At 35.9% G+C, this 27,948-nt stretch overlaps 4 protein-coding genes across 5 annotated transcripts; 2 read left to right on the forward strand and 2 right to left on the reverse strand.

Moving 5' to 3' along the window:
* Positions 1-2,762: 2,762 nt before the first annotated feature.
* Positions 2,763-8,308, reverse strand: rnf170 (ring finger protein 170). 2 transcript variants are annotated; one of them, XM_059358717.1, is made up of 7 exons: positions 8,096-8,308; positions 6,812-6,975; positions 6,237-6,312; positions 5,856-5,970; positions 5,532-5,605; positions 5,096-5,227; positions 2,763-3,903 (listed from the first exon to the last, which is right to left on the reverse strand). In XM_059358717.1, the coding sequence occupies exons 2-7, from the start codon at positions 6,949-6,951 to the stop codon at positions 3,634-3,636; spliced, it is 807 nt and encodes a 268-aa protein (XP_059214700.1). In that variant the 5' UTR covers positions 6,952-6,975; positions 8,096-8,308; the 3' UTR covers positions 2,763-3,633. The 2 variants fall into 2 exon arrangements, with proteins under 2 accessions (XP_059214700.1, XP_059214701.1); XM_059358718.1 differs by lacking the exon at positions 8,096-8,308 and having other exon boundaries at positions 5,856-5,968; positions 6,290-6,312; positions 6,812-6,892.
* Positions 8,309-9,928: 1,620 nt separating this feature from the next.
* Positions 9,929-14,488, forward strand: gpn3 (GPN-loop GTPase 3). Its single transcript, XM_059358201.1, has 8 exons — positions 9,929-10,086; positions 10,758-10,866; positions 11,818-11,985; positions 12,744-12,868; positions 12,970-13,085; positions 13,246-13,342; positions 13,440-13,568; positions 14,099-14,488. Exons 1-8 carry the CDS (start codon positions 10,039-10,041, stop codon positions 14,162-14,164), a joined length of 858 nt encoding a protein of 285 aa, XP_059214184.1. The 5' UTR covers positions 9,929-10,038; the 3' UTR covers positions 14,165-14,488.
* A 693-nt stretch (positions 14,489-15,181) lies between these two features.
* Positions 15,182-18,786, forward strand: arpc3 (actin related protein 2/3 complex, subunit 3). The gene is made up of 7 exons (XM_059358179.1): positions 15,182-15,334; positions 15,705-15,804; positions 16,347-16,423; positions 16,774-16,842; positions 17,094-17,220; positions 17,730-17,824; positions 18,550-18,786. The coding sequence occupies exons 1-7, from the start codon at positions 15,329-15,331 to the stop codon at positions 18,610-18,612; spliced, it is 537 nt and encodes a 178-aa protein (XP_059214162.1). The 5' UTR covers positions 15,182-15,328; the 3' UTR covers positions 18,613-18,786.
* A 1,525-nt stretch (positions 18,787-20,311) lies between these two features.
* ube2g1b (ubiquitin-conjugating enzyme E2G 1b (UBC7 homolog, yeast)) lies at positions 20,312-27,757 on the reverse strand. The gene is made up of 6 exons (XM_059358626.1): positions 27,347-27,757; positions 25,324-25,426; positions 24,797-24,894; positions 23,835-24,013; positions 21,915-22,025; positions 20,312-21,042 (listed from the first exon to the last, which is right to left on the reverse strand). Exons 1-5 carry the CDS (start codon positions 27,387-27,389, stop codon positions 21,939-21,941), a joined length of 510 nt encoding a protein of 169 aa, XP_059214609.1. The 5' UTR covers positions 27,390-27,757; the 3' UTR covers positions 20,312-21,042; positions 21,915-21,938.
* Between the last annotated feature and the right edge of the window lie 191 nt (positions 27,758-27,948).

The raw sequence follows: 27,948 nt of genomic DNA on the forward strand, positions 1-27,948 counted from the left end.
TCTCCAGTCTGGAAAACTCCCACTATTACTGAAAAAAACTCCATGAGGACATATTTTGCCCAGGGACATAAATGACACATAAAAGGAGTGGAGTGCTAAGTAAGGGGTAAGACTATTATATACATACAGCCACTTTTAAAGGACAGAAAAAAGGACATTTGCTGCTTGCAGGGGTGGATGATCTGCTAGGGGTGACCCAAGTAAAGATGGGCCTCCTTAAGCACCTCAAGCCTTGGTATAAATGCTGAGGTAAACTCAGGCCCATTTTAGATACTGTGTTCATGACTGATACAATACATTACAAATACAATTTTTTTATAAATATTGTAACTGCCACATGGTCAGCTTGGGACCTTCAGTCCCCAGTGGTCCTTTCTGTCCTGTAGTAATCCAACGCGTTGCTTGTGGCACGATGAAAGAAGCATAGGCATTATAGCCACAGCCAACGAGTTTCCGAGATTGTGTGGGCACAAATGCTGTATGTTAGGAGTAATCTCTTAAATATTTCTGAGTAAACTAATAATTGGGGACAGTTGTTCCCAATCAGGGGTAGCAAGATAATTGAAGGGGTCATGAGAGGATTACCAGTGGGGTTGTGCTCAGAGAACAGTCTTTATCATACTTGGATAAATTAGGCTGAAGCATCTCATGACCACCAAACTCAGTAACTGGTGATGGCAAGTATTCTGACTGACATTTTGCTATAGAACCCATCAAAGAGGACCATGTTAGAGTTTCACAGCCTCAATCACTTTGGAGCATGTTCAGTGGAAAAGTATGCAAGAGGAATTAATTGTGTGGGTGTAAGCTTATACGAGAAGAGAGGTATAATCCTTCCATCATAGTTTCTAACGCAGATTGCATCAAAGCACTGACTCTTCAAGCAGCCACAGTATTTTCCCACTGGGGTAAGACTCTCACTTAACCGGTTCTCAGCTGGAGCATTTATAACATGTGTTGCTTTCATTGGTGCAGCTTGGTTATCAAAAACAAAAGGGTGGAGGTTTCTGAAACACCCCAGAGACAAACTAAAGGAGACACTAATCAGTATGGACAGTGAAAAGGTGTGACACACAGCTGAGCATGTGCCACACCTCAAAACATGACATTCCAACAGGGAACTGATGGACTTTATTTGGTGATCGGATGCTGTCAAACAAGCAGAACACATTTTACAGTTGACTGCTAATCCACCACATGAGCCTCAACCCCCGTCTTCTTCTTCTACTATTCATGAACATGAGGACCAGTGCTTACTCAGCAAATAGAGCCCCAAGAAAGCAAATGGCCTGGATACAGTTTCAGTTACCACACTGGGGCAGCCATTTTCAGCCTGAGGGTCAGGACCCCTTAGGACTCACAATAACTTTAGGGTGCCAAGCACATCTGAAAAGGAACAGACAAAAAAAAAACATTTCTACAAAATTCAAGATATAATCTACTCTTGACTGCCTCAATTTTGTTCTTTGGCCCCCAAACAAAAATTATTTTGGGGGTCACAAGTCAGAAAGATTGACAACAAGAAATGTTTTTCATTAGTGTATAATCATCTAAAATGAATGTTTTCATTAGCTAAGAAAGACCATTTAATATCTACATAGGGAGCAGGTCCTCATCTGCCATTTTTGTACAGTGGACCCAAACCACAACCTAAACTTGCTCTAGAGCAGGCCTTTCACTTTTTAATGTTACCAAAGGCCACCATAGGTTCTACTACATGCTTGGCTAGGGAGGGGCGAGGAAAGGAGTATTATTATATATTAAAAAAGAAAGAAAAATAAAAAAAGAAAGCAGTATTTAGTTGGTTGCAATGTGCAACCTCACCACCAGAGCTCTCCAGTCAATCAATGCAAGACTCAAGAGATCCCTTTTATTAATTTTAAACCTAACTAGTTCCCAAAAAAATATTACTTCTCTAAATGATTTCACGACCTTCTCAAAGCATTTATAAAGAAAGGAACTGAATCACTCATGATCACAATCAAGATAATTGCATTATCATTATAAATTATTGATTTTTCATTTACTAACAGGTTAGCAAGCAACAAGTAGTAGTTTTATCTTTCAAAGATTACCTGAAGAATCTGAAAAGCATTGTGGTTGTTCCCCCACTGACTCTGACCTTTAGGACTGTAAATTCTGCACAGAAAACACACATCCAAACTCACAATTAAACCAATATTCACTCATACAAAAATAGTCCTTCTCAAATATCACTTATGACCCCCTGTACAAGCAGGATGTGAAGGCTGGATTCTATGAGACAAAGTGACCAGGTATTAGTCCATAAGCCACATCTAAGAAGTGAAAATGGAACAGCACCTAAAACACAATTACAGCAAGGCAATACACTAAGTGGACGGAGCTTGTTTTAAACTGAGTTAACTTTACTGAACTGGAGTTTACTTTCACCCACTGTTGAGCACCAGGGAGCCACAAACAAATCCTTCACATTGTGCCTTTAATTGGCAAGGTAAGTTAGCATTCATAACCTGAAGGAGTTTACATTCAAAATGACCTGCAAATACTCTATTCTACCTTTGGTTTGGCTTTTTTTTAATGATCAAGGTAGGGCTGCATGATTTGGAAAACATGTTTAATTATTTTGACTGACATTGCAACTGAAAAGTGTTACATCATTTTCAAGAGAATCTTCATTTTTTCACCAGTATTCTCATTTTCATTGAAATATCTGTTTTTTTGCAAATATTGCACCTCCTTTAATTTGGATATTGCTCAAGTCTTTATTGCAATTTTGCTAAAAAAATTCAATTAATTTTGCAGCCATGCACCAAGGGATAACTTTTACTTTTATAATAAAAATATTCCAAGTGAGAAGTTATAATGCAACGGCCAGGTTGTTCTATGCATCTTCATCAATGCATGCAGAAAAGTTCAGATTTTATCAGATTGGATCAAAGAATGCAAACAGTTGGAAGTAATATGATTCTGTGATTTATACACAAGGTTGAAAAACTGTGTTTTTCCAAGTGTTTTATGTTTTGTTTTCCTGAATATGCAGTCACATGCAACTGAAATAAATCCATCCTCAGTTTAATTGACCCAAAAAGTACATACAAACAGTAAAATGTTTGTAATAACACAAATGTGTCGGGCAGTCGACAATATGGATGCAAACAGCCAACTTTAAATGCATATAATCAAGACACTGCCATTAATATAATACATTCAAGATCACATTATGTTACACAATTGTCTCCATTATAATGATATGTACGATAACCAAATAACTGCTTTTGGCAAATCTGTTATACAATTGGCTGGTAGTAGTCATTCAGTTAGGGGAAAAAACATTTCCCAGGCTTACTGCAGGGTCTGAATGAGCAGATATTTGTAAAATCACATCACCACACAGCCATCCTCAGGCTGTATTGTTCGCCTTGATGTAACTCAAACAATGAACGGTTAATGGTGAATTCTATATACAGAGTCAACATTCAGAGTTCATTCTTTTCTAAACCCCCCAGACTTCAAGTAAATCTCTCTTGAAGGAACAAATGTTATTGATCAACTGTCCTTTTATTTTCCGTCTTTCTATGTCCATGTCAGAAGCTGTTTACGCTTCCTGAGCCTGATCTGAGTAAGCCAAGGTCTTCTTTTCTGAGTAAACACCTATCCATTCAGTCTCTGTGTAACCACCTCTCTGTACATGATAGAGATGTACACAAAGAGAAGCAGGATCACAAAGAAATCGTCCATGAATCCCAGCAGCCCAAAAAGTGCCTCAGGGAGGATGTCTAGCGGCGAGGCCAGGTATGTGAGTGCTCCCACCAGGCAGAGGAGAATACGAATCCTGAACATCCAGAAGAGACCGCCCACAGAGAACATCTCCCTAAAGGCATGACGGAGCAGGGTAGGAACATCTCGCAGCCGATCCATATACTGAGAACACAGAGGAGAGGAAGTATTAGGAGAGGGTTCAAGTGAAGAAAAAAAAGATGTTTTACTTTTGATTTATTTTCCTAAATCACATGTTTATTAGGTGCAGTCCAGGAAATATCAAAGAGGTGGGGGGAAAAAATGATACAGCATGGTATTGGGATACTTTGCGTGTCGATATTATATCGATTCACGGCCGACAATTATCGATATTCAGTGCCGTTGGGCTGTCAGTATTTTGGCTGTTTTTGTTTTTTTCTGGAGGCCATAGCGGGCTCACTTTTAGAAATATACTGGAGATACTGGTATCACATGAAACAAGAAGATCTAAGGAATCTATAGGCACCATGTGTCAGGATATAGTCTCAGAAAATTAATGTTAGGCTATTTTTTGACGTTTCTTTAAAAAAATTCAAGAAGGTTGCAATTGTTGTCACCCATACATGTCTGATATCAGTTAAATTTAATTTAACTGAATACTTTGTTGGTCAGTCTGTGGGTTTGACTCACATTGTGGAGAAATAATGAATGATGAATAGACTGAGAATTTTCTCTTATTCACAAACAATTCTTGATTTAATTTAATTTTGTGGACACAAAATGTAGTTAAACAGTTAAATCGCAATATATTGTATCGCAAGACTCACCATATCACAAAAAGCTTAAAATCGCAATAATATCGTATTGTGACTCATGTATCGGGATAAAATCATCTCGTAGGGCCTCCTAATTCACTCCTCTACAAACAGCTGTCATTTATTTGTCATAAGACGTCGCAATTTTAAAAATTTTACTAAATAATTTTTTTATGATGACTTTTCCATTTTTTTTACTGTGCAATCAAGGGAAAATATATCAAACTGGAGTAATTTAATTATTTTTCTTGCAAATTAACTCTTCAAATATACTCCCTTGATTATAACGCACTGCACAAGTTAGTATCCAATTGGCATACCAGCAGAGCCACATATTATATAGTTTGAAGGGCAATAAATAAGAAAATAATCTTTATGTTTTAATAATCAAAAGCAAAGTAACGGATACCGCTTAACACATATTTATATATCCATAACGGGATACTAAAATGTTTTGAGTAGCATCTTCGACTTGTTTCTTTTTCAAAAATTGATGTTTAGATGTGAATATTTTTTTAAATAGGCCAGGCTAAATAAGTATCTGGCTGTAGTATACTCACAGATCTGGGCTGGCCTGAGAACCTGCGGTTGTAATCGTTAATGTCTGTTAATATCAGCTGAGGTTCTGCCTCGCCGTCCTGGACTCTCTGAGGATCGGCGTGCTCATGAAAGAGTGGGAAGAGCAAAGTTACCTGGACAAAGGGGGAAAAAAAGTTATGACAAGACAACATACTAATGCAAAACAAAAAACCGTGTGGGGCACAAATACAGGTGTGAATATATCTGACTGGGTACTGATGATTTTTTGACAAAAATGAACAGAAAACAATAACACTGAAAATAAAAGGTACTTCAGATGTCAAGAAACATGAGTGTTAGTTTGTAAAACGTAGAATGAAGCAATGCTAACAGCTTCCTGTATGTCTTGTATCTAAAAATTACATCATAAAACTTCAGGTTAACCATTAATCATCTGATATTTATTACAAGTCTCACCATTTGTCTGCAGATGGGGCAGTTAATAGCCCCCAGCCATGTGCCATACCTCCAGTAGGCTATAATGCACGAGCCTACACGAGGAAAAGACAGAAATTTACAACATGAACAAACCATGAGTACGACTAATTACATATACTCCTCAGTTATGCTTTCATTATTCTGACTTCTGTATATTGTTTAAGGTTAATCCATGTCAGCAACAGAATACAACAAAGAAAACACACTCAGGAAGTAATAATGACCAGTTTTATTCACCCTTTCACTCCGTTTTATCTTGTAAAATGTTTGTTTTACATTACTAGAATATTACAACAGTCTTACCACAGAAAAGGTGTCCACAATTGGTTTCCACAGGCAGAACAGCCTGCTGTAAACACACGGGACAAGACATGTCTGTGTAATACTGCTGCCTGGCCTCCGCCTGAGGATTTTCATCCTGACAGAAAGGAATTAAACACAAAAGAATGTAAAACACCATTAAAGGCTTAAGATGTAATTTTGAAATGGGTCTCCTTATTGAGAAATAAACACTATACAAATGTATGAAAGATAAAACCCAGTCTGCAAAACTATGACTTATGACCTTATTTACTAATAAATATTAATTGAGTAAACATTTGGTAAATTTAAAAAAATGTATTTCATGTTTTTGTTGTGTGGAAGCTATATCTTTGTCAACCCCATCTGTATTTGCCTGTGTACCTGCTCTGTTTGAAGCTGCTGTCGGACGGCTCGAACATGCTCCTGATTCTCAGGATGAATATTCTGCTGCTCTTCCCTGCAAAAAGGTCAGAAGATAGACAATTGGCATCGTAATATTCCTCATTCAGCTGAAGCTAATGAGTGCAACAGCACATAAACCTCTGCAAACTGATGAGGCCATTTTCATTCAGCAAATTATTTGGAAAGCTAATGCAAAATAAAAAGCAAAAGTTTTGGTAACATAGTTACAAAGCTACATTGAAAAGCAGAACTGTGTTTCAATGTATTACTAAATCTGATGTACCACTTCTATCACACAGATATCCATGAACAGAAGACATGGCATTATGCAAAAGAGATGCAAAACTAAGCTTACCATACATGCCACTTGATTTGAATAGAAGGATTTACAATATAGGAGTTAAATTAGTGCCGAGCAGTGTCAACAGGAAGAGTAAGTGTGGAGACAATTTCTCCAACATGAAACTTCCATCCAAAGTTAAGAACAAGTTTTGTATGAAAATTCGAAGTTTGTGATCCAACTCATGTCATTATGAGTTTGGATTTGAATTTACCTGCAGAGCAGAGTGAGGAGGCCTGCAAGGAAGGCGATACTGAGCACCACAACGAATAAGACCTGGTTGCTAACACCTTCAATGAGGGTGTTCTCATCTTGGATCAGGTAATCCAAGTCCCCACATTGACTTTCCTCCATCCCCCACACTCATAGCCTACAACACTAGAAAACAAAGAGGCAAGAAAGAAAAAGGTTAGCATTTCACTAGACAGCATTCTGTTTCTGATCCTTATCCATCTAACAATAAAAGGTTAAAGAAAGCATTGTATGTTAGTAATATACTAAGTTATTACTACATCTATTATTGTTATTCGTAATAGTAATTTTTCTAAAAATATTAACTGCTATGTACAGTTTACACATGCTCTCAATATTAGTATGTGCCATTTGAAGCTACAAGAGCCCAGAGTGATAGTTTTAAAAAGCACATTTAAATACCCTGCACATTAAATAGCCTACTTCCACTTTTAAATACAATCAAGATTGTATTTTAACATTTAATTTTTTCACTGAACTAATCCACAAACATAAGCTTGCTGGGACCAGTACCAAAACAATGATGGCAAACCAAGTCCATCATATACAGTATGCAGTACTACCAGTTCAGTAGTTTTTAGTTTTTAAATTAACAAATCATAAACGACAAAGGCGAATTTAACATAAGTTATACCTGGCAATATAAAAAAGCTCTGTAATTTCTAACTTTTCTAAATGTGTCAGCAGATTTAGGCTGTGGTATGAAAACGAGTGTCATGTTCAGTATTAAAGTACACACTTGAAATGACCACAGACTGTTTTGTAACATTAATTTACAAGCTAAATTAGTGAATATTGGAGCCCTCTTATCGTTAGCATGTCTAACTAGCATTGTTGGCCTATTCATGTAAATCAAATTTCCAATAATACTCATCATCCAATCTAATAGCAACACCACAAGATATCTAGGGAACAGCTGTTGTTTACTTTGCTGACAGTATCCGTTACGTTAGCAGTGTTTACCATAAGCTAACGCTAAGTTACTCTAGTTATTAGCTTCACACAGGTAAAAGGCAAACGGATGGTCTTGTAAATCCGAGCTCAACGTGGCTATTAACGTAATCGCTCGCTGCTAAATTATAAACATAACTAACGTTATCCTGTTGCCTAGTTAACCAAGAAGGTTTTGACCACTGTGGTGGACGTCGTATGACACAAGAGCGCAATCGAGTAAATAACCATAGTCCACGTAACCTGCCAACAGCATTGCAATGGATTGCAGAGCAAGACAAATGACTTCACCTACCAATAAGAAGTGCAGCTTACTCTAATGGCTCGACTTGTCAACTCCATTCACTGTCTGGAGCCTGGAGACATTTCTTTACATCAGACTCGCTCAGATGACTGAGATACAGCGGGTAGTGCCGCCGTTGTCTTATTCTGAAGTGCGTTTGCATCAGTTTTCAACATTGACTGTAGAGGAATTAAATCATTATGTTGTTTCAGTTTGTTGCTTCCTCTTCTTCTTCTTCTTTTGAGTTTTATTGGCGGTTGGCAGACCAACGTACACGTTCATTACCGCCACCTACTGGACTGGAGTGGTGGAGCAGTAGATTGACAGGAAAATAAGGAGAGAAAATAATAATACTGATTAAAAAAAAAAGTAATAATAATAATAATGAATATAATAATAATAATTAATGATTTAGTAGATTGGCAGGAAAATAAGGAGAGAAAATAATAATACTGATAAAAATAATAACAAAGTAATAATAATATAAAGCTATAATAATAGCACTTGTTTCTCACAACACGTTTAAGGTCTGTGTCTTATGTAAATATGTAACTGTATTTTGTGTTTGCTGCCTCTTGGCCAGGGCTCCCTTGAAAAAGAGGTTCTTAATCTCAATGGGATATTTCCTGGTTAAATAAAGGTGAAATAAAATAAATAAAATAAAAATAAAAAACCTTGTGGACTGGAGTGTGGAGCAGTAGATTGACAGGAAATTAAGGAGAGAAAATAATAACACTGAAAATAAGAAATAAAGTAATAGTAATAATATTAATAATAATAAATTAAGATAAATAAATTATTTGAAGGGAAAGGGGGAAAAACAATAGTGTAACTAATAGCATTTTACAATACAAATATAAATATTTAAATACATAACTAAATTCTCTCTATAAGTCGTGTTTCCCTCAGGTAATTAAATAGGGGTTTGTATTCTTTGCATGATTTTTCCCCAAGAAGACTTCTTTCATTATACCTTGTTGCTTCCTCTTCTTAATTTTTTCTTCTGCCATTATCAATCATTAATGATTCTCGGCGCACTTACCGCCCTCCACAGGCTAGATGGTGGTTGGTCGTTCTCATTTTTAAAAAAGAAGAAGAAAATGTCTATCTATTTTTCATTATTATTATTATTATTGTTATTAGTAGTAGTAGTAGTAGTAGTCATTTTTTTTCTTATTTTTTAACACTCAATAGTGTTGATGTTTGGTTGGTAGTATTGCCATTGTTATTTATTTATTTATTTTTGTTATGCTACACTACCATTTTATCTTCTTTGTTGCTGTTGCTATTATTGCCCAATTGATGCTTGACACACCTGCTTGTTTGTTTGTTTTAAACTAAATAGAAAAAACAATAAAAAAAAATTGATCACAAAAAGAAGAAAAAAGAGGTAAATTTCTAGAAATTTGCTATATTATTACTTTTCTACAATAAGTGCAAATGCCATAAAAAAGGTAAATTATTTTTATTACAAATATAAATCATAAAATAGATTTTGAAATCTGTACATTGACATAATATATTTTTTAACAGTATTATTCATTTGCGTAATGGCCTTTAATGTTAAATTACATGTAATTTCTGTGTAAAAATACATAAAAATCACATCATATTGCTGAATGTAAAATTAAGGCAACTTTCTTTTTTTCTTACAAGACAAATTTATTCAGTGGTAATGTAAAAACAATAAATGCAAAGATTTTACTTTCACACATTAAAGTATAAAAAACTTTAGCTACTCCACAGAAATAGATATTTTAATTGATAGATATTGACCGCATCTTATACCATAGTCTGGTCGGGAGGTGGCAGTAGTGGGTCTTACAGCGGGTGTGAATATCCATGAAAACAAGAAGAAGAAGAAGTACAACAGCATCAGTACATAAACTAAAGTGTTTACAGTCAGCGAATAAAGGGATTTTAATTTCAACACAGCACCTTTTCACTGAGGCAGAATGCCTCGTTTTGCACAGCTAGTGATGGGCCCGGCGGGGAGCGGTAAGGTAAGTTATCAGGCATTAAGTTACACGTGTTATAGGACTTGTTATTGCTATTAGGCTAAAGCGCTATGCTAACTAAAGCATGAGGTTGTCTTGTCAACCACATAACCCACGTTTAAGTGAAATTTCCCTTGTAATTTTAACCCTCTGGAGTCCATCTATTTCATGAAAATACACATATCTTATTTACAGTAATAACTTTTGATATGTAGACAAGCTGAGAAAGCCAGTTGAAAGTGCAATCATAGGAGCTTACACAGTGTGCCATTTATATTTGTAGACCATTTTTAAAATGTGAGTTTTCTTTCTACAATGAAAACTATTACTATTTTAAATGTACATGCAAATAGACTCTTTTGTACTAAAAAAATGTTTCTGCTGTTTTTGTGTGTATAAAAGGTAAAAAAAAAAAAAAAAAAAAAAAAAGGTACATTTCCATAGACACCTGTGTCTGACGTTCCTGGCAGCTTTATAATTTGGTAATTAAAATGAAATGAAAAATCAAACTGATAGCCAAGTTTGTGTGGAGAAAAAGGAGCCATGCATGTGATGTAAGGACAGACTGAAGGATGCTGAACACAGACAGAAATGAATGTATAGGAAGTTGACAAATTTTAACCAAAATCTCCTGGACTTCAGAGGTTTAACTGTTGGAATTTTATTTTCCATTTCAGAGTACTTACTGCTCCACCATGGTCCAGCACCTCGGGTCCATGAGCCGCTCAGCTCAGGTGGTCAACCTGGACCCAGCAGCTGAGCACTTTGACTACCCTGTCATGGCAGGTGAATAGAACAAGGTTATAAAGTTCACACATTTATTACATCGTCACCCTGTTAAAATAATCGCCTAACTAACAACATTTTTTCAAGTTTTGCAGGAAACACAAAAAACATCACCAAAAGTGTAACATATGACATTTATTGATCATTTCACACAAAAAGGATGTAACAAAGGATGGCTATTGGCATAGTAATAACACTGTGTGTGTATATGATGTAACTTAAGAGAAATAAATGACAATGGCAATTTTTTGAACATGCCTTTGTGACTTAAGCAAGATATGGTAACACTTTATTTTGAAGGAGTCTACATAAGAGTCACACAAGCCTGTCAGAAACATGAAATGACAAGTATCATGAGCATTAATGTTACTTCAAAGTGTCATTAATGTTCATGACACATCCCATGTCATGTTTATGACACGCTCATGTCACTCTTATGTAGACACCTTAGAGTAAAGTGTTACCAATATTAGTGTCAACAATAAAACACTGATAAACTAAACTGATAACTAAACAATCTCCCTCTAGCTCTTCTTTGCTGGGTTCTTATCTGATGCCTATGAATGTGGCAAATTGTCAAAGAAGTGATGATGTTAAAGGGGTAAAATCACATGATCTGATCAACTGAGGATGTAGGCGATTTTACCATTTAAAAAAACATAACGGTAGAATTTCAAGCGAAAAATCTGCTCTTGTTTTTCTGATTTAATGAGATAATATTTCCAGATTTCTGAGAAAACCTTTCATAAAAAACTTTTTTTTTTCTAAATGAATTAAACATTTTTTTGAGTTCTGAACGAATTACATGATTATCTCATAAATTCAGAAAAAAAACATAATTTCAAGCAAGTAAAAAAAATCTACTCCTCTTTTTCTGATTTAACCAAATCATTTTTCCAGATATATTAGAAAAGTTTTCACACAACAACCTCATTGTTTCTGGGCCCGCAGATATCCGTGAGCTCATCCAGGTGGATGATGTTATGGAGGACGCTTCTCTCAGATTTGGCCCAAACGGAGGCCTGGTCTTCTGCATGGAGTACTTCGCCAACAACTTTGACTGGCTCGCGGAAAGCCTGGGTCACGTAGAGGACGACTACATACTGTTTGACTGCCCAGGTAAACACCACAGAGACGTTTACTTGTTTACACGTGGAAATTATTTAGTTTAGCTTTTTTATTTCAAACATGTGCGAGTAACACAACAAACTAAACTGAAAAACAAACATATCCAATGAGAATAATCAAAACAAAAATAGCAATAATCAAAACAAAAGCTATAATGTGAACGCAACATGTCCGAAAAGGAGTAGGATGAAGCATATGCTTATTTAAACCTACCCCTTCTCCACTACTCAATTAACATTTTTTCCCCCTAAACATACATATTTACATAATACATATTTACAAAAAAATAGAAAATAAATAGATTAAATAAACAATTACATAAATCATTTATCATTTATTAAAACTCCCGATTGTTAAAGCCCTTCTTCCTCCCTGTACCTCATGAAAACCATGTGTTTGTACTGGTTTTCAAACTGGATCATGCTTGGACATTGCTTGAGTCTGTTCCACAGACTCACTCTACAAACTGAAGGACAAAAACTTTTTAATGTTGTACGTGCCCGCTGATTTTTAAATTGAACTCAGCCCTCAGATTATAACCCCCAACTCTGTAAAAAACAATTTTCGAATATTTCCAGGAAGTAGATTGTTTATTGCTTTGTACATGATTTGTGCTGTTTGGAAATGAACCAGGTCAGTGAATTTTAAATTTTTATAACTAAACAAACAATTAAGCGTTGTGATGATGAAGTTTCAGAGCGATGTTATTACACCTCTTGCACAGTTTTGACGAGTGTTTTTTTATGCAGGTCAGATTGAACTTTATACGCACCTCCCTGTGATGAGGCAGCTGGTGGAGCAGCTCCAGCAGTGGGAGTTTCGGGTGTGTGGGGTCTTTTTGGTTGACTCCCAGTTCATGGTGGAGTCTTTCAAGGTGACGGACAATCTCTCCAGGGTCTTCATTTGCTTATTTGATTCCTCTTTGTGTTTAAGGGAAACATGAAGTCTCACATCTCCTCTTTTCTCTAACTGCAGTTCATCTCAGGAGTCATGGCTGCCCTTAGTGCCATGGTGTCATTAGAGATCCCACAAGTCAACATCATGACAAAAATGGACCTGCTCAGTCCCAAAGCCAAGAAGGAGATTGAAAAGTAAGTTTCACATGAGTATAGTACACTGTTCTGTCTCTTCAGTTCACATGAAACTGCAATGATTCACCTAATGGTGGTACTAAGACCGTAAGATCTAAAACCTCGTAAAAGAAGAAACTTAAACATGTTCAGCTACAAGTTGTGCTTTCTTTGTCACTAGGTACCTGGACCCAGACATGTACTCAATGATGGAGGATACCCCAGATAACATCAGAAGCACAAAGTTCAAGAATCTGACTAAAGCCATCTGTGGTTTAGTAAGTGAAGCCCTGAATTTAATAGTGTGTTTAACTTTGGATCAGAAATTTAGATTCTTTTTTTTATTGAGACAGTCTCTTTCTCTTGTGTGTCCAGATTGACGACTACAGCATGGTGAGATTCATGCCTTTTGACCGCACAGATGAGGAAGGTATTAATATAGTCCTTCAAAACATTGACTTCTCAATACAGTATGGCGAGGACCTGGAGTTCAAGGAGCCCAAGGTGAAGAAACAAAAAAACAAAAAATATATACAGGTGCATCTCAATAAATTAGAATATCATGTAAAAGTCCATTTCCAGTAGTTCAAGTTAAATAGCCCCAACCAAGTATTGAGTCATATAGATGGACATACTTTTCAGAGGCCAACATTTCTATATTAAACATACATTTTATAAATTGGTCTTTTGTAATGTTAACATTTTTTTGAGACACTGATTTTAGGTCTTCATTAAATGTAAGCATAATCATTATAATTAGAAGAAATTAAATAAATTAAAGACATGAAATGTTTCATTCTGTGTGTAATAGATCTATATAATGTTATTTCCATTTTTTGAATTTAATTACTGACATAAACTTTTCTATGATATTCTAATTTATTGAGATGCGCGCGTGTGTGTGTGTGTGTGTGTGTGTGTGTGTGTGTGTGTTTAATTCAACATTATGGTGTGAAGTAATTACAATGCATTTGGCCATTATAAGGTCATAAAGCCTTCTTTTGTTGTTATTCTCATCCTTTCCTTGTCTACAGGAGGTTGAGGAGGAGCCTGGTAATCTAAATTATGATGAGGCTTTTCAAGAAAGAGAGGACAGCTGAGGAGAAGCCCGACTCCAGAATTTCTCCAAAAAAGTCTGGAGTTGAAACCAGCTGATGAAGAAACAGGATATCAAGTCCAGATGGAGATGGCATGTGACTGCAAGGATGTAGAGAAATTGACATGTGTTAGGGAAAAGACTGGCTGGAAATCATGAATATCTTGTGTCATGTACAGTATTTTCAGAAGGTTTGTTCTTGTGTTTGCTGTTTCAGTGACTCAAGAATTGTGTGATTTCGTCCCATTCGTGTATGTTTATTTTAAGAGTTATTAAATACATTTATTATTGCTATATTTTTTAATAAAACATTTAGCAAAATTTACAACTTGACTTTTTTTTTGTGAAACTTTATTGAAGCAACATGTTGCAATACAAGACATCACACCAACAAAACGCCGTCAGGGGGTTTCAACAATACAGAGGCAAGCTTTCATACAAAAACATTGTAAAGTGTCCATAAATTCAACGTCTTTTTCTATAGCTTTCATGTTGGTAGATGCTGTCATGTAAAACCAAAGATATGACCGTTTTAATTTGATGGTACAGAAATATTTGAGCGTTGGTGTAGCTCTCTGTGTAATGTCGCACATAGTTTGTTTTGAAGATTTGCAGCTAACAAGGGAAACAAGCCTATAAATGTACATGTTTTTATGGGACTTTTTTGTTTTTAGTTTTATTATATTTAAATTTTACCTTTTATATGTTCATATTTGTAACCTATCGTTACATTTTTAAGTTCCAAAACAGTTAATTGAGCATGTTTGGGGTTTTGTAGTAAATAGTATAATTTTTCAACTCAGATTTCATGATTTTTGGGCTCAATAAGTGAGAAAATAACTGTCAGATCATATAGGTGAAGAAAAAATGGATACCAAATATGGGTATAGTAAACATTTTTTATGTGGTACATGAAGGGCAAAATCAAAGTATTCAAAAACGACCAAAATAGGCTCAGACCCCAGAGGGTTAAAAACTAAAAGATACTTTTACAACTTGACTTCCTGTGTAAAGAAAACCGGGGAGCTAGCGCCCCCATGTGGACGGTACGCTACACAACATGTGGCCACTTCCTGTAAAGCTGAAGGGTGGGACAGGCGGAAGCTGGGTCCGCTGGTGCTAGAAATCTTCTCTCGCTGAGCATTTGGACTGATATTTATCACTCAACATGCCGGTGAGTACATTTTATTACACGATAACTGACGAGCGTAAATTCATTCTGTGCGATTTAGGGCAAGAAAATGCATAGAAACTCCACTGGCTGACACTAGGGCCTCCGAGTTAACGTTAGCTGTGATGACGTTTCTCGCTAGCTATGTTAGCATTTGCTCGCAATGTTAGAGATGTTTTGCATGTCAGAAAAATTAAACGACTCGCTGTAAAGCGTCTGCAAGTTCTTCTTAGTTTAGTGTCTGTAAAATAAATTGTTTGTTGTGATGGTAGCACAGCCGTTGCAGCGCAAAGGGACAGTAGCAGATGTCACTGATGCTATCTAGCAGAAATGTACCTGAAATATAGGTGACAGCAACTTTTTCTCTCTCCAGGCGTATCACTCAAGCCTGATGGTCCCTGAAACCAGGCTGATCGGGAATATGGCTTTGCTTCCCCTCAAAACCCAGTTCAAGGGACCAGCCAGAGGAGATGGTAAGGATGCACAGTCGTTTTAATTAGCACAATGTGAAGCCAATGCCTCTTGATCACAAACACATATGCTCTATGTTGAGTTTTAAATGCCTTTACACAAGTTTTTTTTATTACGTTTTTATGACACGTAAGTTCCTCATACATGCATTAGCTTCACTTCCATATATGGCCTGAGAAGTGCATCCTCGAGTCTAACTTCTTCATTACTGTGTTTTGATGCTCCGTTTCCAGATTATCTTTCTCTCCCTTCCTCTCAGATGTTGTAGATTATTTTGACTATTGTACAGATCACGTAATGTTTTAATCCACTCAACCAGGATTTGCCACGTTTTGGGTTATTAAAAACTGGAAATTATAATGCTGGGTTTGCACACACGCAGTGGTTTCTCAGCAGCCTGAAAAAAAGCCTTCACCACTAAACAAACACAGATATGTGCTGACCAAAGCAGGAAATGACTCTGCATTGATAAACATAGTTTAACGAGTATTACATGTAAATTCTCAACTCCATCTGTATTTATTAATACCTTTTTTCCATTCAGGGATTGACTCAGACATCATTGATGAGGCTATCTACTACTTCAAGGCCAATGTTTTCTTTAAGAACTATGAAATCAAGGTAAGAAACCTTTACAGAACAAGAAATTCTAAGAAGTAAAAAATTAAAATATTTCACTAAGGGACACCTATGTTCCTCACTAGTGTGCTTGTCCCTGCATGTGTTTTCTCCTCCCTTATGCTCTCTGTCTTAAAGCAGCTGAGCGTTTTGGTCTTCCACATGCCCCAACTTGCTTCTCCTCTCCTCCCCCTAAGCAATGCATATTTGCTCAGGATTTTAACCATGTAACCTTTTACAGTTCATACCTTGCTGAAACTGTACAAAAACTGTACAAACTGCAATACCATTCATGTTTTTGTACACTATTTTACTTTGCTAGTAACTTGTCTATGTGGTGTTTTGTTTTTCAGAACGAGGCAGACAGGACACTGATCTATGTCACACTGTACATTTCTGAATGCCTAAAGAGGCTACAGAAGGTAAGTTGCATATCTGTTAATGTACTGTTTACAGCTTCATGCAAATCTTAATATAGGTAGCAACATTTAATAGGCTTGTGTAAAAGTCAGGGTCCTCAAGCTAATTCTGAGGTCCCACAATGGCCTACCAAAAAGTTTTTACAGAGTTGTTAAAGAGGAAGAAGCTGAAGAGGAACGAGCTGCTTGAACACAGATTCAGATAAGAGCTAGATTTAACCTTTTGCACTGGCGTATGTGGCTTTCCTTTACAGTGCAGCTCCAGGGGGCAGGGAGAGAAGGAGATGTACACTCTGGGCATCACTAACTTCCCCATTCCTGGAGAACCTGGCTTCCCTCTCAATGCTATGTATGTTAAACCTACAAACAAGCAAGAGGAAGGTACGTACCAGCACCATCATCTCTCTTCTACATGCCTGTTCTCCGAGTTAGAGCCAGTGTCCTTGTACCCTTCTCATATTCCATTTAATTCCCAGCCTGAAGTAATATCAAGCCAAAAATAGCAATGCTGACCAGGGACCCTTCAGGTTTAAGGATCTGAGGGTGGAAGTGCTCTTTCATGCTTGAGTGGTGCCTCAACCTTGTTCTTGTATTTTACTAAATAAACAAGTTTATGCTGGCTTTGCAATTGGAATCATTACAACTGTGTTTTGCCCTTTTACTCCTGAATATTAACACTAGCTCATTTTTCCATTTTTCATGTAAAGATGGGTCATCAGCAATTTAAATAGTGCCTTAGGTTATTTTTCAAGCGTTGATGTAGCACTAATAAATGAGTTATTATTGCTGTTGTGCTATGGTCTGACTTTTCTTCATAGTAATAGTGTCTGTTAAACAGTAGTTGATGTGCTCGTGGCTGATTATAACACTGGCTATGCAACTTTTCCCAGAAACTATGCGGGCATACCTCCAGCAGATCCGTCAGGAGACCGGCTTGAGGCTATGTGATCGTGTGTTTGATCCCCAGACAGACAAACCCAGCAAGGTGGGTCCAACATCTCCAATATTACACTACAGCTTTATATGCACATAGTAGGTTTGTAGTGAATAGTTTGATGCTTTGAAGCTTAATTCATGTTTACATTAGAATTTTGAATCAACATTTGAATTCTGTTTAAACCTGGTATTTATGCAGTTTCAGATGAAGATAAGGCTACAATATTATTATTATTAGATTCCAGTGTTGTGCTGTGTAGGATTGTTTCTTACTCGTGTGACCAAAATATATCCAGTAACTCCAAAGAATTTAAAAGTCTATTGAAAATCATAATCTTCAAAATTCAAGTTATCTAATATTTTTTTGCCTCAATCCATATTTTTTTTTGGTGGTTAGCCTTTCAAAATCCAAATTTTCACCCTGGTTAATAAGCTGTCTGCTCTTACACGCACCTGTGTTAACAGGGCAGTCCAGCAGCACCAACAAAAACGGCAACATTATTACTGAATCTGACATTATTTAATAAAAATTGAAGCTTGATTTTAAGGTTTTTTTAGGGATGATGATGTCAAAACACAAGTCGTTCAGAGCTTCCATTGATTCAAAAACTTCCATAGAAGCTTGATATGTAAAAAGAAGGGGAAAAAAAAGAGCCCTAGCACAGTTATGTGATCAAAGAAAATTGCTATAGCTGTTCCTCAAGGGTCAGAAATAGTGAGTACAGAAGCTTCAGTCACTTCTTGACACAAGTCTTTGTTCTGTTTTCTTCCCAGTGGTGGGTGTGCTTTGTCAAAAGGCAGTTCATGAACAAAAGTCTGTCAGCTCCCGGACAGTAAACGACTCAGGACTGTTTCTATTCTACACCTGCAAGATGGACGGATGGATGGATTTTTCTTTTGGGTTATTGGGGGGTGGGGGGGTCTGCTTCTGTGTTGCTAAGATGATTTTATACTCTTTGAGTTTAAGGATATGTCTTCACTTGTCTGGATGTTGACCATATTGAGCTGGTGCTTAATTCAATAAATCATTGTGATCATGGAGATTGGGGAAAAAATGTGTTACTGTGTTTTGTTCTTATTGCACTTTACTCCAAAAACAAGGCACAAACTCAGCGAGTCAGCATTAGCTCTGTATGAAATCAGATTTAAAAAGCTAGACTTTAGTAACCTGCAGACATATCCATCAGTTTCAGATGGAAGACAAAGTGAAAGAGGCATGTCCACCATAAGGTTTTTATTTTATTTTTTTAGAAAATCACTTTAAAAAAAACAAAAAACGTTTAAGTCAGTTAATGAGCAGGGGCCAGATTCACAAGTGTTCTTAAGATAAAACTAAACTTGAATTCTTAATAAAAAAAAAAAAAAGATGTTTCTAGAAATGTTCTTAAATGCTATTCACCATTTGTTTTTCTTAAGAACTGTCGTATGTCTTAGTTTTCTCACTAAGGATGTTGTTAGCCTAGGGAGCCTATATTGTCTATTTCAGACATGATCAGGGAGTGCAAGAGGATTCATTCTGTGTCTCAGAGGCCTACTGGTGGATTTTGCTCCCTAGCTGCCACCCAAGAAACTTCCATCTAAAAGAAACATGGTTTCAGTAACTTTGTCTACTTAAGCAATAGGTTCATAGTGATTAAGTAGTATCAAATACAACAACGGCCTCTGTGATTTACTAAGACTACATTGTAGTGTAATCCAGGAATAGGCCTACATGTCACACAGACTGAAAGGATATGTCAACTGCCAAAATAAGCTTTATGCGATACATTCACAAAAAAAACTACCCTGACTAACTTCAAAAAACATTTATCACTTTGTCTATGGCTAAACTAAGTATTAAAGAAATCATACAAATGGATAAGTAAATACATAAAGACTTAGCATTAGCATTTAAGAACATCTAGTTTTTTTCTTAAGTTTTATCTTAAGAACACTTTTGTGAATCTGGCCCCAGGTTATTTTGTGGCTGTTGTAGGATTTTACCACAGCAGACATTTTGACTTGTCATAGTAGGGAACACAAAGGTGTTAACATGAACAATGGCTCCATTCTTTTTAAGTGTAACCCGTGATAGTGAGGCGACATGCATAACACCTGAAACAGCTTTTCAACCACTATTCATTATATTGCATGGTTATCAGTTTTTAAAAACAGTCATGGAAAAAATTGTTAGACCATTGTTTTCTTTAATTTCTTGTTCATTTCAACTCCTGGTACAACTAAAGGTACATTTGTTTGGACAAATATAACAATAACCAAAATAGCTCATAAGAGTTTAATTTGAGAGCTGATATATAGCCATTTTCCATGGTTTTCTTGATAATGATTTTGGTTATTATTAAACTCTTATGAGATATTTTTGTTCTTATCGTTAAATTTGTCCAAACAAGTGTACCTTTAGTTGTACCAGGCATTAAAATGGACAAGAAACTGAAGAAAACAAGGATGGTCTAATATTTTTTTCCATGACTGTATGTTGACCAAGCAAGGACAAACACTGGTTATATTAAAAGTAAAAGAAAAAAAAAGTAGCATGTTCATTAAAAATATATTTATTGATGCGTTCTCTTTGGTGTGTCCACAATAGTTTTTCTGGACTCAAAACAAGCGTTCAGATGCAGTCCTCCTTATTGAAGATAAGTACTTTTGCTGGCAGTCGTAGTTAAGGCAGCGCTGGGTGATAAGACGGGCCCCTCGGGGAGAGAAGGGGCCCTTCCTCTGCAGAACACTTAGGGTGTGCAGGGAGATGAGAGCCAGTGTCTGTATTTCCATATCTTTAACGACTGCAAAATTGCATAATCGATGAAATAACTGTAGACTGGATGGCTCAGTGCGGCAGGTTGAAAATAAACAAAAACCTCCATAACATACGCATCTTAAAACAGCCTCACTCTAAATAAATAGGTAAATATAAAGTAAACTAACTAAAAAAAAGGGGGGTGCATTTATCACAGGGGATCTCCAAAACTGATGAGTATGTACAAAACAGATAAAGTATCAGGCTGTATAGATGAGTGACATGTTGATGCTTGACCAGAAATAGTGTCTTATGCAAGTGATGGTGGAACATGGAAGTAAAATTAAACTTTGGGCAGCGTGAATGCTACTGCCATTCAGCAAAACTCATAAATATCAAGCCTCAAACTGCAATACACAAAGAAGTAGAGAATATGGATTTATGTTTTTCCTGCGAGACTTTTTCTTGTTTGAGTGACTGATTGAGGTCGACAGTGAAACCAGTTGTCAAATCCCCTCTGCAGTTTAAATCTGAAACAAAATGAACATTTGGTTGGTTATCTTCATTAGGTAATGTTGCAAAAAACCACAGTACTATACTTAAATGTTCTTTTTAACCTTCCTCTTGTGTTGGCGTCGCCACCGACCCGTTTTTAAGACAAAGGTATTCTGCTTCTACAAAAATATCTCTGCAGAGAACACACTAAAAGTGTCACTTTTTGCCGCACATGCATCTAAAGACACACACATACAACACATGCCTGTTCTTGCACACAAAGACTGGAAGTAGTACCTGATTTCTATTGGTTTGATTGGCTTTATTGGTTGTTTGCAAATCTACATTTTGTATTATTACTTATTGTGCTTTTCATTTTGTATTTGTATACAAGTTCAATTTTTGAAAAAAAAAAAAAACATTTTGCCTTTTTCTTGAAGTAAATAAATATATGGGTCAAAATTTACCCTAACACCATGGATGTTACTATACTTAATAATATATATAAAAATAATAATAACAAAAAACAATTTATTTGAGAGATGTCTTCTTATAGCCCTCAGTAATTGTCAGGTAACATAATAACCTTTTATCTATTTATATACTTCCCCTAAGGTTCTTTTTACCATTTTTTAAAATTGAAAACGAGGGGTATGTTGTTAAAAGAAAGGGTCAGGTGGCCACACCAAGAATATTAAAACTAATATTTTCATGGATAAGGAAGCCTAGAAACAAATTGGATGATAAATAATTGTTTTGAGGGTATTTTACTGACCCGCTAACACCATAGATAGTAACAGAAAGCTAACACAAGAGGAAGGTTAAAAGGAAAGACATGACCTGGATGAGCAGGAGCAGTAACTAACTGGTGACATTATGGTGAATCCTCACAGGTTGGTGTACTCACTGTGTTGATGGCTGCTGGAAGGCTTTAGTCAAAAGCCATCTCTTGACTCCTCCTCACACAGCGGGCCACTTTTTTCTTAAACACTCCTTTCGGATCATCCCTCCACTCTTTCTGTAGGATGTAATGTATACAGAAACTATCAGCTGTGTCTTCATTGCAATCCCCTTTGCTTTGTAATGAACTGATTGCTGGTCGCACAAGTTCCCAACACAGCTGACTGACAGAAGTCAAACTAGTGACCTTTTCTGTCTCCAAGCAGCCCAAACAGAGCCCATCCAACCCAACAAAGACGTCACTCAGCCCACTTGTTTAGATTTCCATTAGAAAACCAAGACTAAACTGTGGCGCCTCAAGTGTTTTTGTACTTTAAGATACTGAACACTTCTCCACATATTGACATAGAGTCATAGAAAAAAAAATATTAGACCACCTTTGTTCTCTTCAAATTCTTGTTCATTTTAATGCCTGGTGCAACTCAAGGTACATTTGTTTGGACACATATAATGATAACAACAAAAATAGCTAATAACAGTTTAATTTAAGAGCTGATATCTAGACACTTTGAATGGTTTTCTTGATCATGATTTTGGTTTTTACTAAGAAAACCATGGAAAATAGCTAGATATCAGCTCCTGCATTAAACTCTTATGAGCTCATTTTGTTGTTATCATTATATTTGTCCAAACAAGTGTACCTTGAGTTGTACCAGCAATTAAAATGAACAAGAAATTGAAGAAAACAATGGTCTAATAATTTTTTTCCATGACTGTATATACACAGAGATTGGGAATAAAATGTTTCCTATGTGTTATTGGCTCAGTTTGTTGGTAGGATTACAGAAAAAAATACTGCCATTCCTCTTGAAGGTTGTGTCGTGGGCTAAGGAAGAATCCATTACATCTAAATTACGGGGTAGATACACAATTCATTTCTCACTTTTTTTAAAATTGTAAGACAGGGCATTTGTGCTGAATTCATGTGGTGTCGGAATAATTTGAAAAAATAGTTATTGAGTGAGAAAATTTGTGTTAACACCCTATCAAGTTGGAACATTATCGTTGAGAGATTCAGGTTGGTACTAGAGCCTGACCGACATGGGATTTTTGAGACTGATGCCAATACTGATTTTAGAGAGGGAAAATTAATCAATAACCGATATAGTAATTTTTGAGCTGGAATTAATATTTTTTATGTGAATTGTGCACTGATTTTTTAACCACAAAAAACATTTCATATTGTTGTATATTGATATACATTATACAAACAATGTATCACATTGTCAGCTAATTCTCTAATGATAACTCAGAAAATTAGGAATAAATAGGAATAAAATAGCCAAATAAACAATTACAATTTATTTTCATTCAATTGACTATTAATAAAATAAAATAAAAACTACCATCAAAATCACACCAAGAATTGTTTTCTGCATTATATATTTTGTCAAAAAAGTTTTCATAACTGCTAATGATTAACAGCATATACACAGATACCGATATGCCTTTGATGCCTATCAAAGGCATATCGGTATCGGCAGATCATATCTGTCAACTATATATCTTGCTTTCATTTTTATTTTCTGTTCTATTGTGTTTTCAAGGACACGTTTTCTCTCTCGGTAATTACTCCTCCTGCTTATTCTGGCCATGAAGGCCAACTGTTCTACTTGTTGTTATCGTTGTTTTATTGATTTTATTGTTATGGTTATGGTATTGACATCAACCTGCCAAAGGGACCAAAGTTGGAGATTAGCCGTTGGCTATAATCTTGCATATTTACATGTATATGTTCATTAATATGTATTGTCCCTGTTTTAAATAAATAAACTCAAACCGATATATCTGTCTCGCTGGTCCAGATAAAAAAGTCGACAAATTCAGCCAAGATGGAGTGTTCTTATGTGAAACGGAGGACACTTACAGCTGCATCTACGTTGGCAGGAGAGTCTCCGTTGGGATCTGCCAGCATGGAGATAACACTGATCATGATGGTCTCCACTGTGTGAATGGGCAGCCAGCGCTCCTCCGGCTTCTCGTAGCCGTACTTGTCCTCGCCAGGTTCATGCAGGATGGAGATGCAGACATCACCGTTTTTTGCCACTGGAAGAAAATAAGAATGCACACAGAGATTACTGACACAATTGTCCTAACATAAAAGATCAGATCCCATACTGCAGCAAAAGTCAAACCTGATACACTTATTGTGAAGCCAGTTACAGTAAGACCGCTACCAATACAACTACAGCTGCAAACTAATATGTTTAAGTATTACTATAAGTATTACTATAGTAGAGAAAATCAAGTCCATTCCCCTGAAGAGAGGCAAAAAATGTAACATACCACTTACCAAGATCTGATCTTGTACATTTTAAAATAATGTTTTAAAAGTTATTGCAATGGAATATTAACACAAGGGATTATTATAGCCATTTTAGCACTTAACAGGAGTATCTATATAGGCTTCCCTAATATTTGTTTTCACACCTACTGTTGACAGTTGAATATTGATTTTGAATACTTTATTTGATACCAACTATATATAGATATAGCAACCTGATAAGTCAGTTCTTACCATTTGGATGCCAGATTTTTCTGTGATGAACTTTATCTTTGGAGGCCTCAAAGGATAGTCACGGGGAAGGTTAAGGTAGCTTTGAAGAAGCCTCCTTTAACCTTATTCAAATGTTTGTTTGTTTTTTTGTTTTGGGCGATTTGAGCACCACAAGCAAAGTGCCATCTCCTTCCATTATATACCAGAGGAGGCAGACATTTCTACGGCAGATATCTCCAGCACTCGACAACAACTCGCACCAAAAATATATGGACTTCAAATACAATGTATTTACAGATACAGTGGCGGTGAGCTCGGAGGTCAGTTCTTACCATTTGGGTGCCAGAGTTCTGTGATGAACTTCATCTTGGGTGGCCTCAAAGGATAGTCACGGGGGAAGCTTAAGGTAGCTTTGAAGAAACCTCCTTCACTACAAATAAGATGATGGTGTTAAAGGGACAGTTCACCCCAACATATACATATATACAGGTGCATCTCAAAACATTAGAATATGATGGAAAAGTCCATTTCCAGTAGTTCAAGTCAAATATTGCAACCAAGTATTGAGTCATATAGATGGACATACTTTTCAGAGGCCAACATTTCCATATTAAACATACTTTTCCATATCAAACATACTTTTCGTCAGGTCTTTTAATTCTGTGTGTAATGGATCTATATAATTTGTTATTTCCACTTTTTGAATTGAATTACTGACATAAATAAACTTTTCTACGATATTCTAATGTATTGAGATGCACCTGTATGTGCTATTTTATGTGCGCTGCTGTTGATTAATCTAGCCATTATAATATGAACGCAAGTGAATGTAAGTTCATTGATGAATGATATAACTCACAATAATGTGTCTTGAGGTCCAATGACGACCACTTCCCACTGATAGATGTCATCGTCATCTACAAGACCAGCAGAAAAGCCTTCCACTGGGTTCTTGTTGAGCTCTGGAAATTAAAGTTACAGTTTAAAATCGTTTTTTTTGTCAAACAAAGTGTATGTAACATGGCGAATAAGTAAAACAAACTAATGTATGTAAATACTAATTAATTGATAGCACTATTAAGTTAACTTTACAATCAGCACTGCTCTCATCGACCACACAAACCAGAAACTGATAATCAATGCACTATAAACACATACAATATTTCTATCATTTAATTTAAATGTGCTACACTCTCTGTGCAATGGTCCATATCCAACTGATGACTGTCTATATTGTACATACTGTTCCTAAAGTTTTTTTTATTTTATTTAGTTTTAATTGTTAATACTTTATTATATTTTCTTACTTGTTTATTTGCTAACACCTCTCTTATATTTCTAGTTTATACTGCAGTTCAGTGGTGGAAGAAGTATTCAGATCTCTTACTTAAGTAAAAGTACTAATACCACACTGTGAAATTACTACACTATAAGTAAAAGTCCTGCATTCAAAACTTACTGAAGTAAAAGCTGATACAAAAGTATCAGCATCAAAAGCAAAAGTACTCGTTATGCAGAATAACCCCACTCAGATTGTTTTATATATTCTAAGTAAATTATTACATGATTTGTATTAATGCTTTTATGTAAGCATCGTTTTAATTTTGTAAAGACAGGGCTCATTTATTACTTTATATACTGTTATAAGATTTATTTTTTTCTTATTTTTTAAGTAATCACTTTAAATTGATCATATATTTTATGTTAATTCTCAACCTGAAAAGTAACTAAAGCTGTCAGCTAAATGAAGTGGAGTAAAAAGTACAATATTTGCCTAAAAATGTAGTAGAGTAGAAGTAAAAAGTTACATAAAATGGAAATACTTAAGTAAAGTAAAAGTACCTCAATATTGTACTTAAGTACAGTACTTGAGTCAATGTACTTAGTTACTTTCTACTACTGCTGCTGTTTGCTATTTATTGTTTTTTTGCTATCTACTTTGCTGCTGTAACTCTTAAAATTTCTCCGTTGTGTGACTGTTAAGTCATTTTTTGTCAAAAATGTTTTTTTGTTGCCTAAATCATCTCCTCATGACGCCGGCCACCTATGGTAAAATCACCTCCATCCTCAGTTGATCAGATCATGTGATTTTACCCCTTTAAGATAATGGCCTATGTCAAGTGTGTGACTTAAACAGATTTATTATGCCTAAGTCAGAATAAAATGTGACTTGGGCAATTTTATTAGTTTTCCAAGATGGAGCCTACCTTCAATAATAATAATAATAATATACATTTACTTCTTATTAATAAAGGCTAGGCTATGAATATTGCAAAGTTAATGACACTTTGAAGTAACATTAAAGCTCATGATACTTGTCATGTCATGTTGCTGACAGGCTTGTGTGACTCTTATGTAGACACCTTCAAAATACAGTGTTACCATATCTTGCTCAAGTTTGCCTAAGATTGCCTAAGTCATTTATTTCTCTTAAGTAACATAATTTACACACAGTGTGATTACTATGCCAATAGCCATCCTTTGTTATACCTACTTTTTTAGTGAAATGATCAATAAATGTCATATGTTACACTTCTGTTGAAGTTTTTTGTGTTTCCTGTAAATCTTGAAAAAATGAGTTAGGTTAGATTATTTTAAAAGTGTGACGAAATATCAAAGCGCCCGTACTGGCCTGTGAGACGTGATTTAGAAATGCCTTCAGTGGTTATTGAGCAACAGCGAGCTTTAGTCATATCCCCTCTAACAGCTGTCGGCTATTTGTACACGTGCATTTCAACTTTGTTGTCACGTTCCGTATATACGTAAAAAAGTAAGCTAACCAAATATAACAACGGTTAAATGAAACACAGCGTCTGCTCTGCTGTGATAACTTAAAATAACACAGTAAAATAAGCTCTAGTAGCAACACTTAGCCAACTTACCTGCTAATTGTTTACGTAGTAACAACGAGGATTGATCCGTCATTTTAAGCTAAATATTTTAACTCGGTTATTTGTCTTCAGTAACGCCAACTAACTGTCAAACTGTCAAGGTTAAATTAAACATTGGTGAGAGAATGTATCGAAAGCAAACCGTCCACGTTTTCTACTCTGCCTGACAAGTCCAATAACATGAACATGAGTCAAAACTAAAAAAAAAAAGTGATGAAAACTGGTAGGTAAATTTGTCCTCAGTAAAACCTCTCAGGAAAACATCTCTACGGCTTTGTCGTGTCCCCAGTGTGATCCACCAATTAAATAAAGTCAGTGTAAAACCTAGGGCCTTTGCTTGGTTATATCTAAGCTAAATCTGATTATTTTGGCAAAATAACTGCCATTTATTTCCCGGACAGCACAGGAAGTGTTGCCTGTAAGATTAAAACGAGGGCATAAATTTCCCTTTGTAACTTTCTTCTTCGTGTGGCCAATCAACAGCCACATGCATTCACCCTCAGTGGTGCAATACTGCCACCAACAGTTTATAACAAATACTACATGTTCTCTATTTGCATCAAAGGTAGACCTGGGAATAAAAATACAGCACT

This window comes from Centropristis striata, chromosome 19 (genome assembly GCF_030273125.1).
Source record: "Centropristis striata isolate RG_2023a ecotype Rhode Island chromosome 19, C.striata_1.0, whole genome shotgun sequence".
NCBI classification, from domain to species: Eukaryota; Metazoa; Chordata; class Actinopteri; order Perciformes; family Serranidae; genus Centropristis; species Centropristis striata.

What these genes read in the sequence shown, in the direction of transcription:
- rnf170 (XM_059358717.1), bottom strand. Translation starts at nt 6,951, where the DNA reads ATGGAGGAAAGTCAATGTGGGGACTTGGATTACCTGATCCAAGATGAG. An exon ending in AGCAGCTTCAAACAGAGCAG is followed by an intron (nt 5,971 to 6,236) that starts GTACACAGGCAA and finishes CCTTTCTGTCAG; the next exon opens with GATGAAAATCCTCAGGCGGA. An exon ending in TCTCAGGCCAGCCCAGATCT is followed by an intron (nt 3,904 to 5,095) that starts GTGAGTATACTA and finishes CTGTGTTCTCAG; the next exon opens with TATATGGATCGGCTGCGAGA.
- gpn3 (XM_059358201.1), top strand. Translation starts at nt 10,039, where the DNA reads ATGCCTCGTTTTGCACAGCTAGTGATGGGCCCGGCGGGGAGCGGTAAG. An exon ending in GCCCGGCGGGGAGCGGTAAG is followed by an intron (nt 10,087 to 10,757) that starts GTAAGTTATCAG and finishes TTTCCATTTCAG; the next exon opens with AGTACTTACTGCTCCACCAT. An exon ending in GCCAAGAAGGAGATTGAAAA is followed by an intron (nt 13,086 to 13,245) that starts GTAAGTTTCACA and finishes CTTTGTCACTAG; the next exon opens with GTACCTGGACCCAGACATGT.
- arpc3 (XM_059358179.1), top strand. An exon ending in TTAAGAACTATGAAATCAAG is followed by an intron (nt 16,424 to 16,773) that starts GTAAGAAACCTT and finishes TTTGTTTTTCAG; the next exon opens with AACGAGGCAGACAGGACACT. An exon ending in TACAAACAAGCAAGAGGAAG is followed by an intron (nt 17,221 to 17,729) that starts GTACGTACCAGC and finishes AACTTTTCCCAG; the next exon opens with AAACTATGCGGGCATACCTC.
- ube2g1b (XM_059358626.1), bottom strand. Translation starts at nt 27,389, where the DNA reads ATGACGGATCAATCCTCGTTGTTACTACGTAAACAATTAGCAG. An exon ending in ACTACGTAAACAATTAGCAG is followed by an intron (nt 25,427 to 27,346) that starts GTAAGTTGGCTA and finishes TTTAATTTCCAG; the next exon opens with AGCTCAACAAGAACCCAGTG. An exon ending in GGACCTCAAGACACATTATT is followed by an intron (nt 24,895 to 25,323) that starts GTGAGTTATATC and finishes TCTTATTTGTAG; the next exon opens with TGAAGGAGGTTTCTTCAAAG.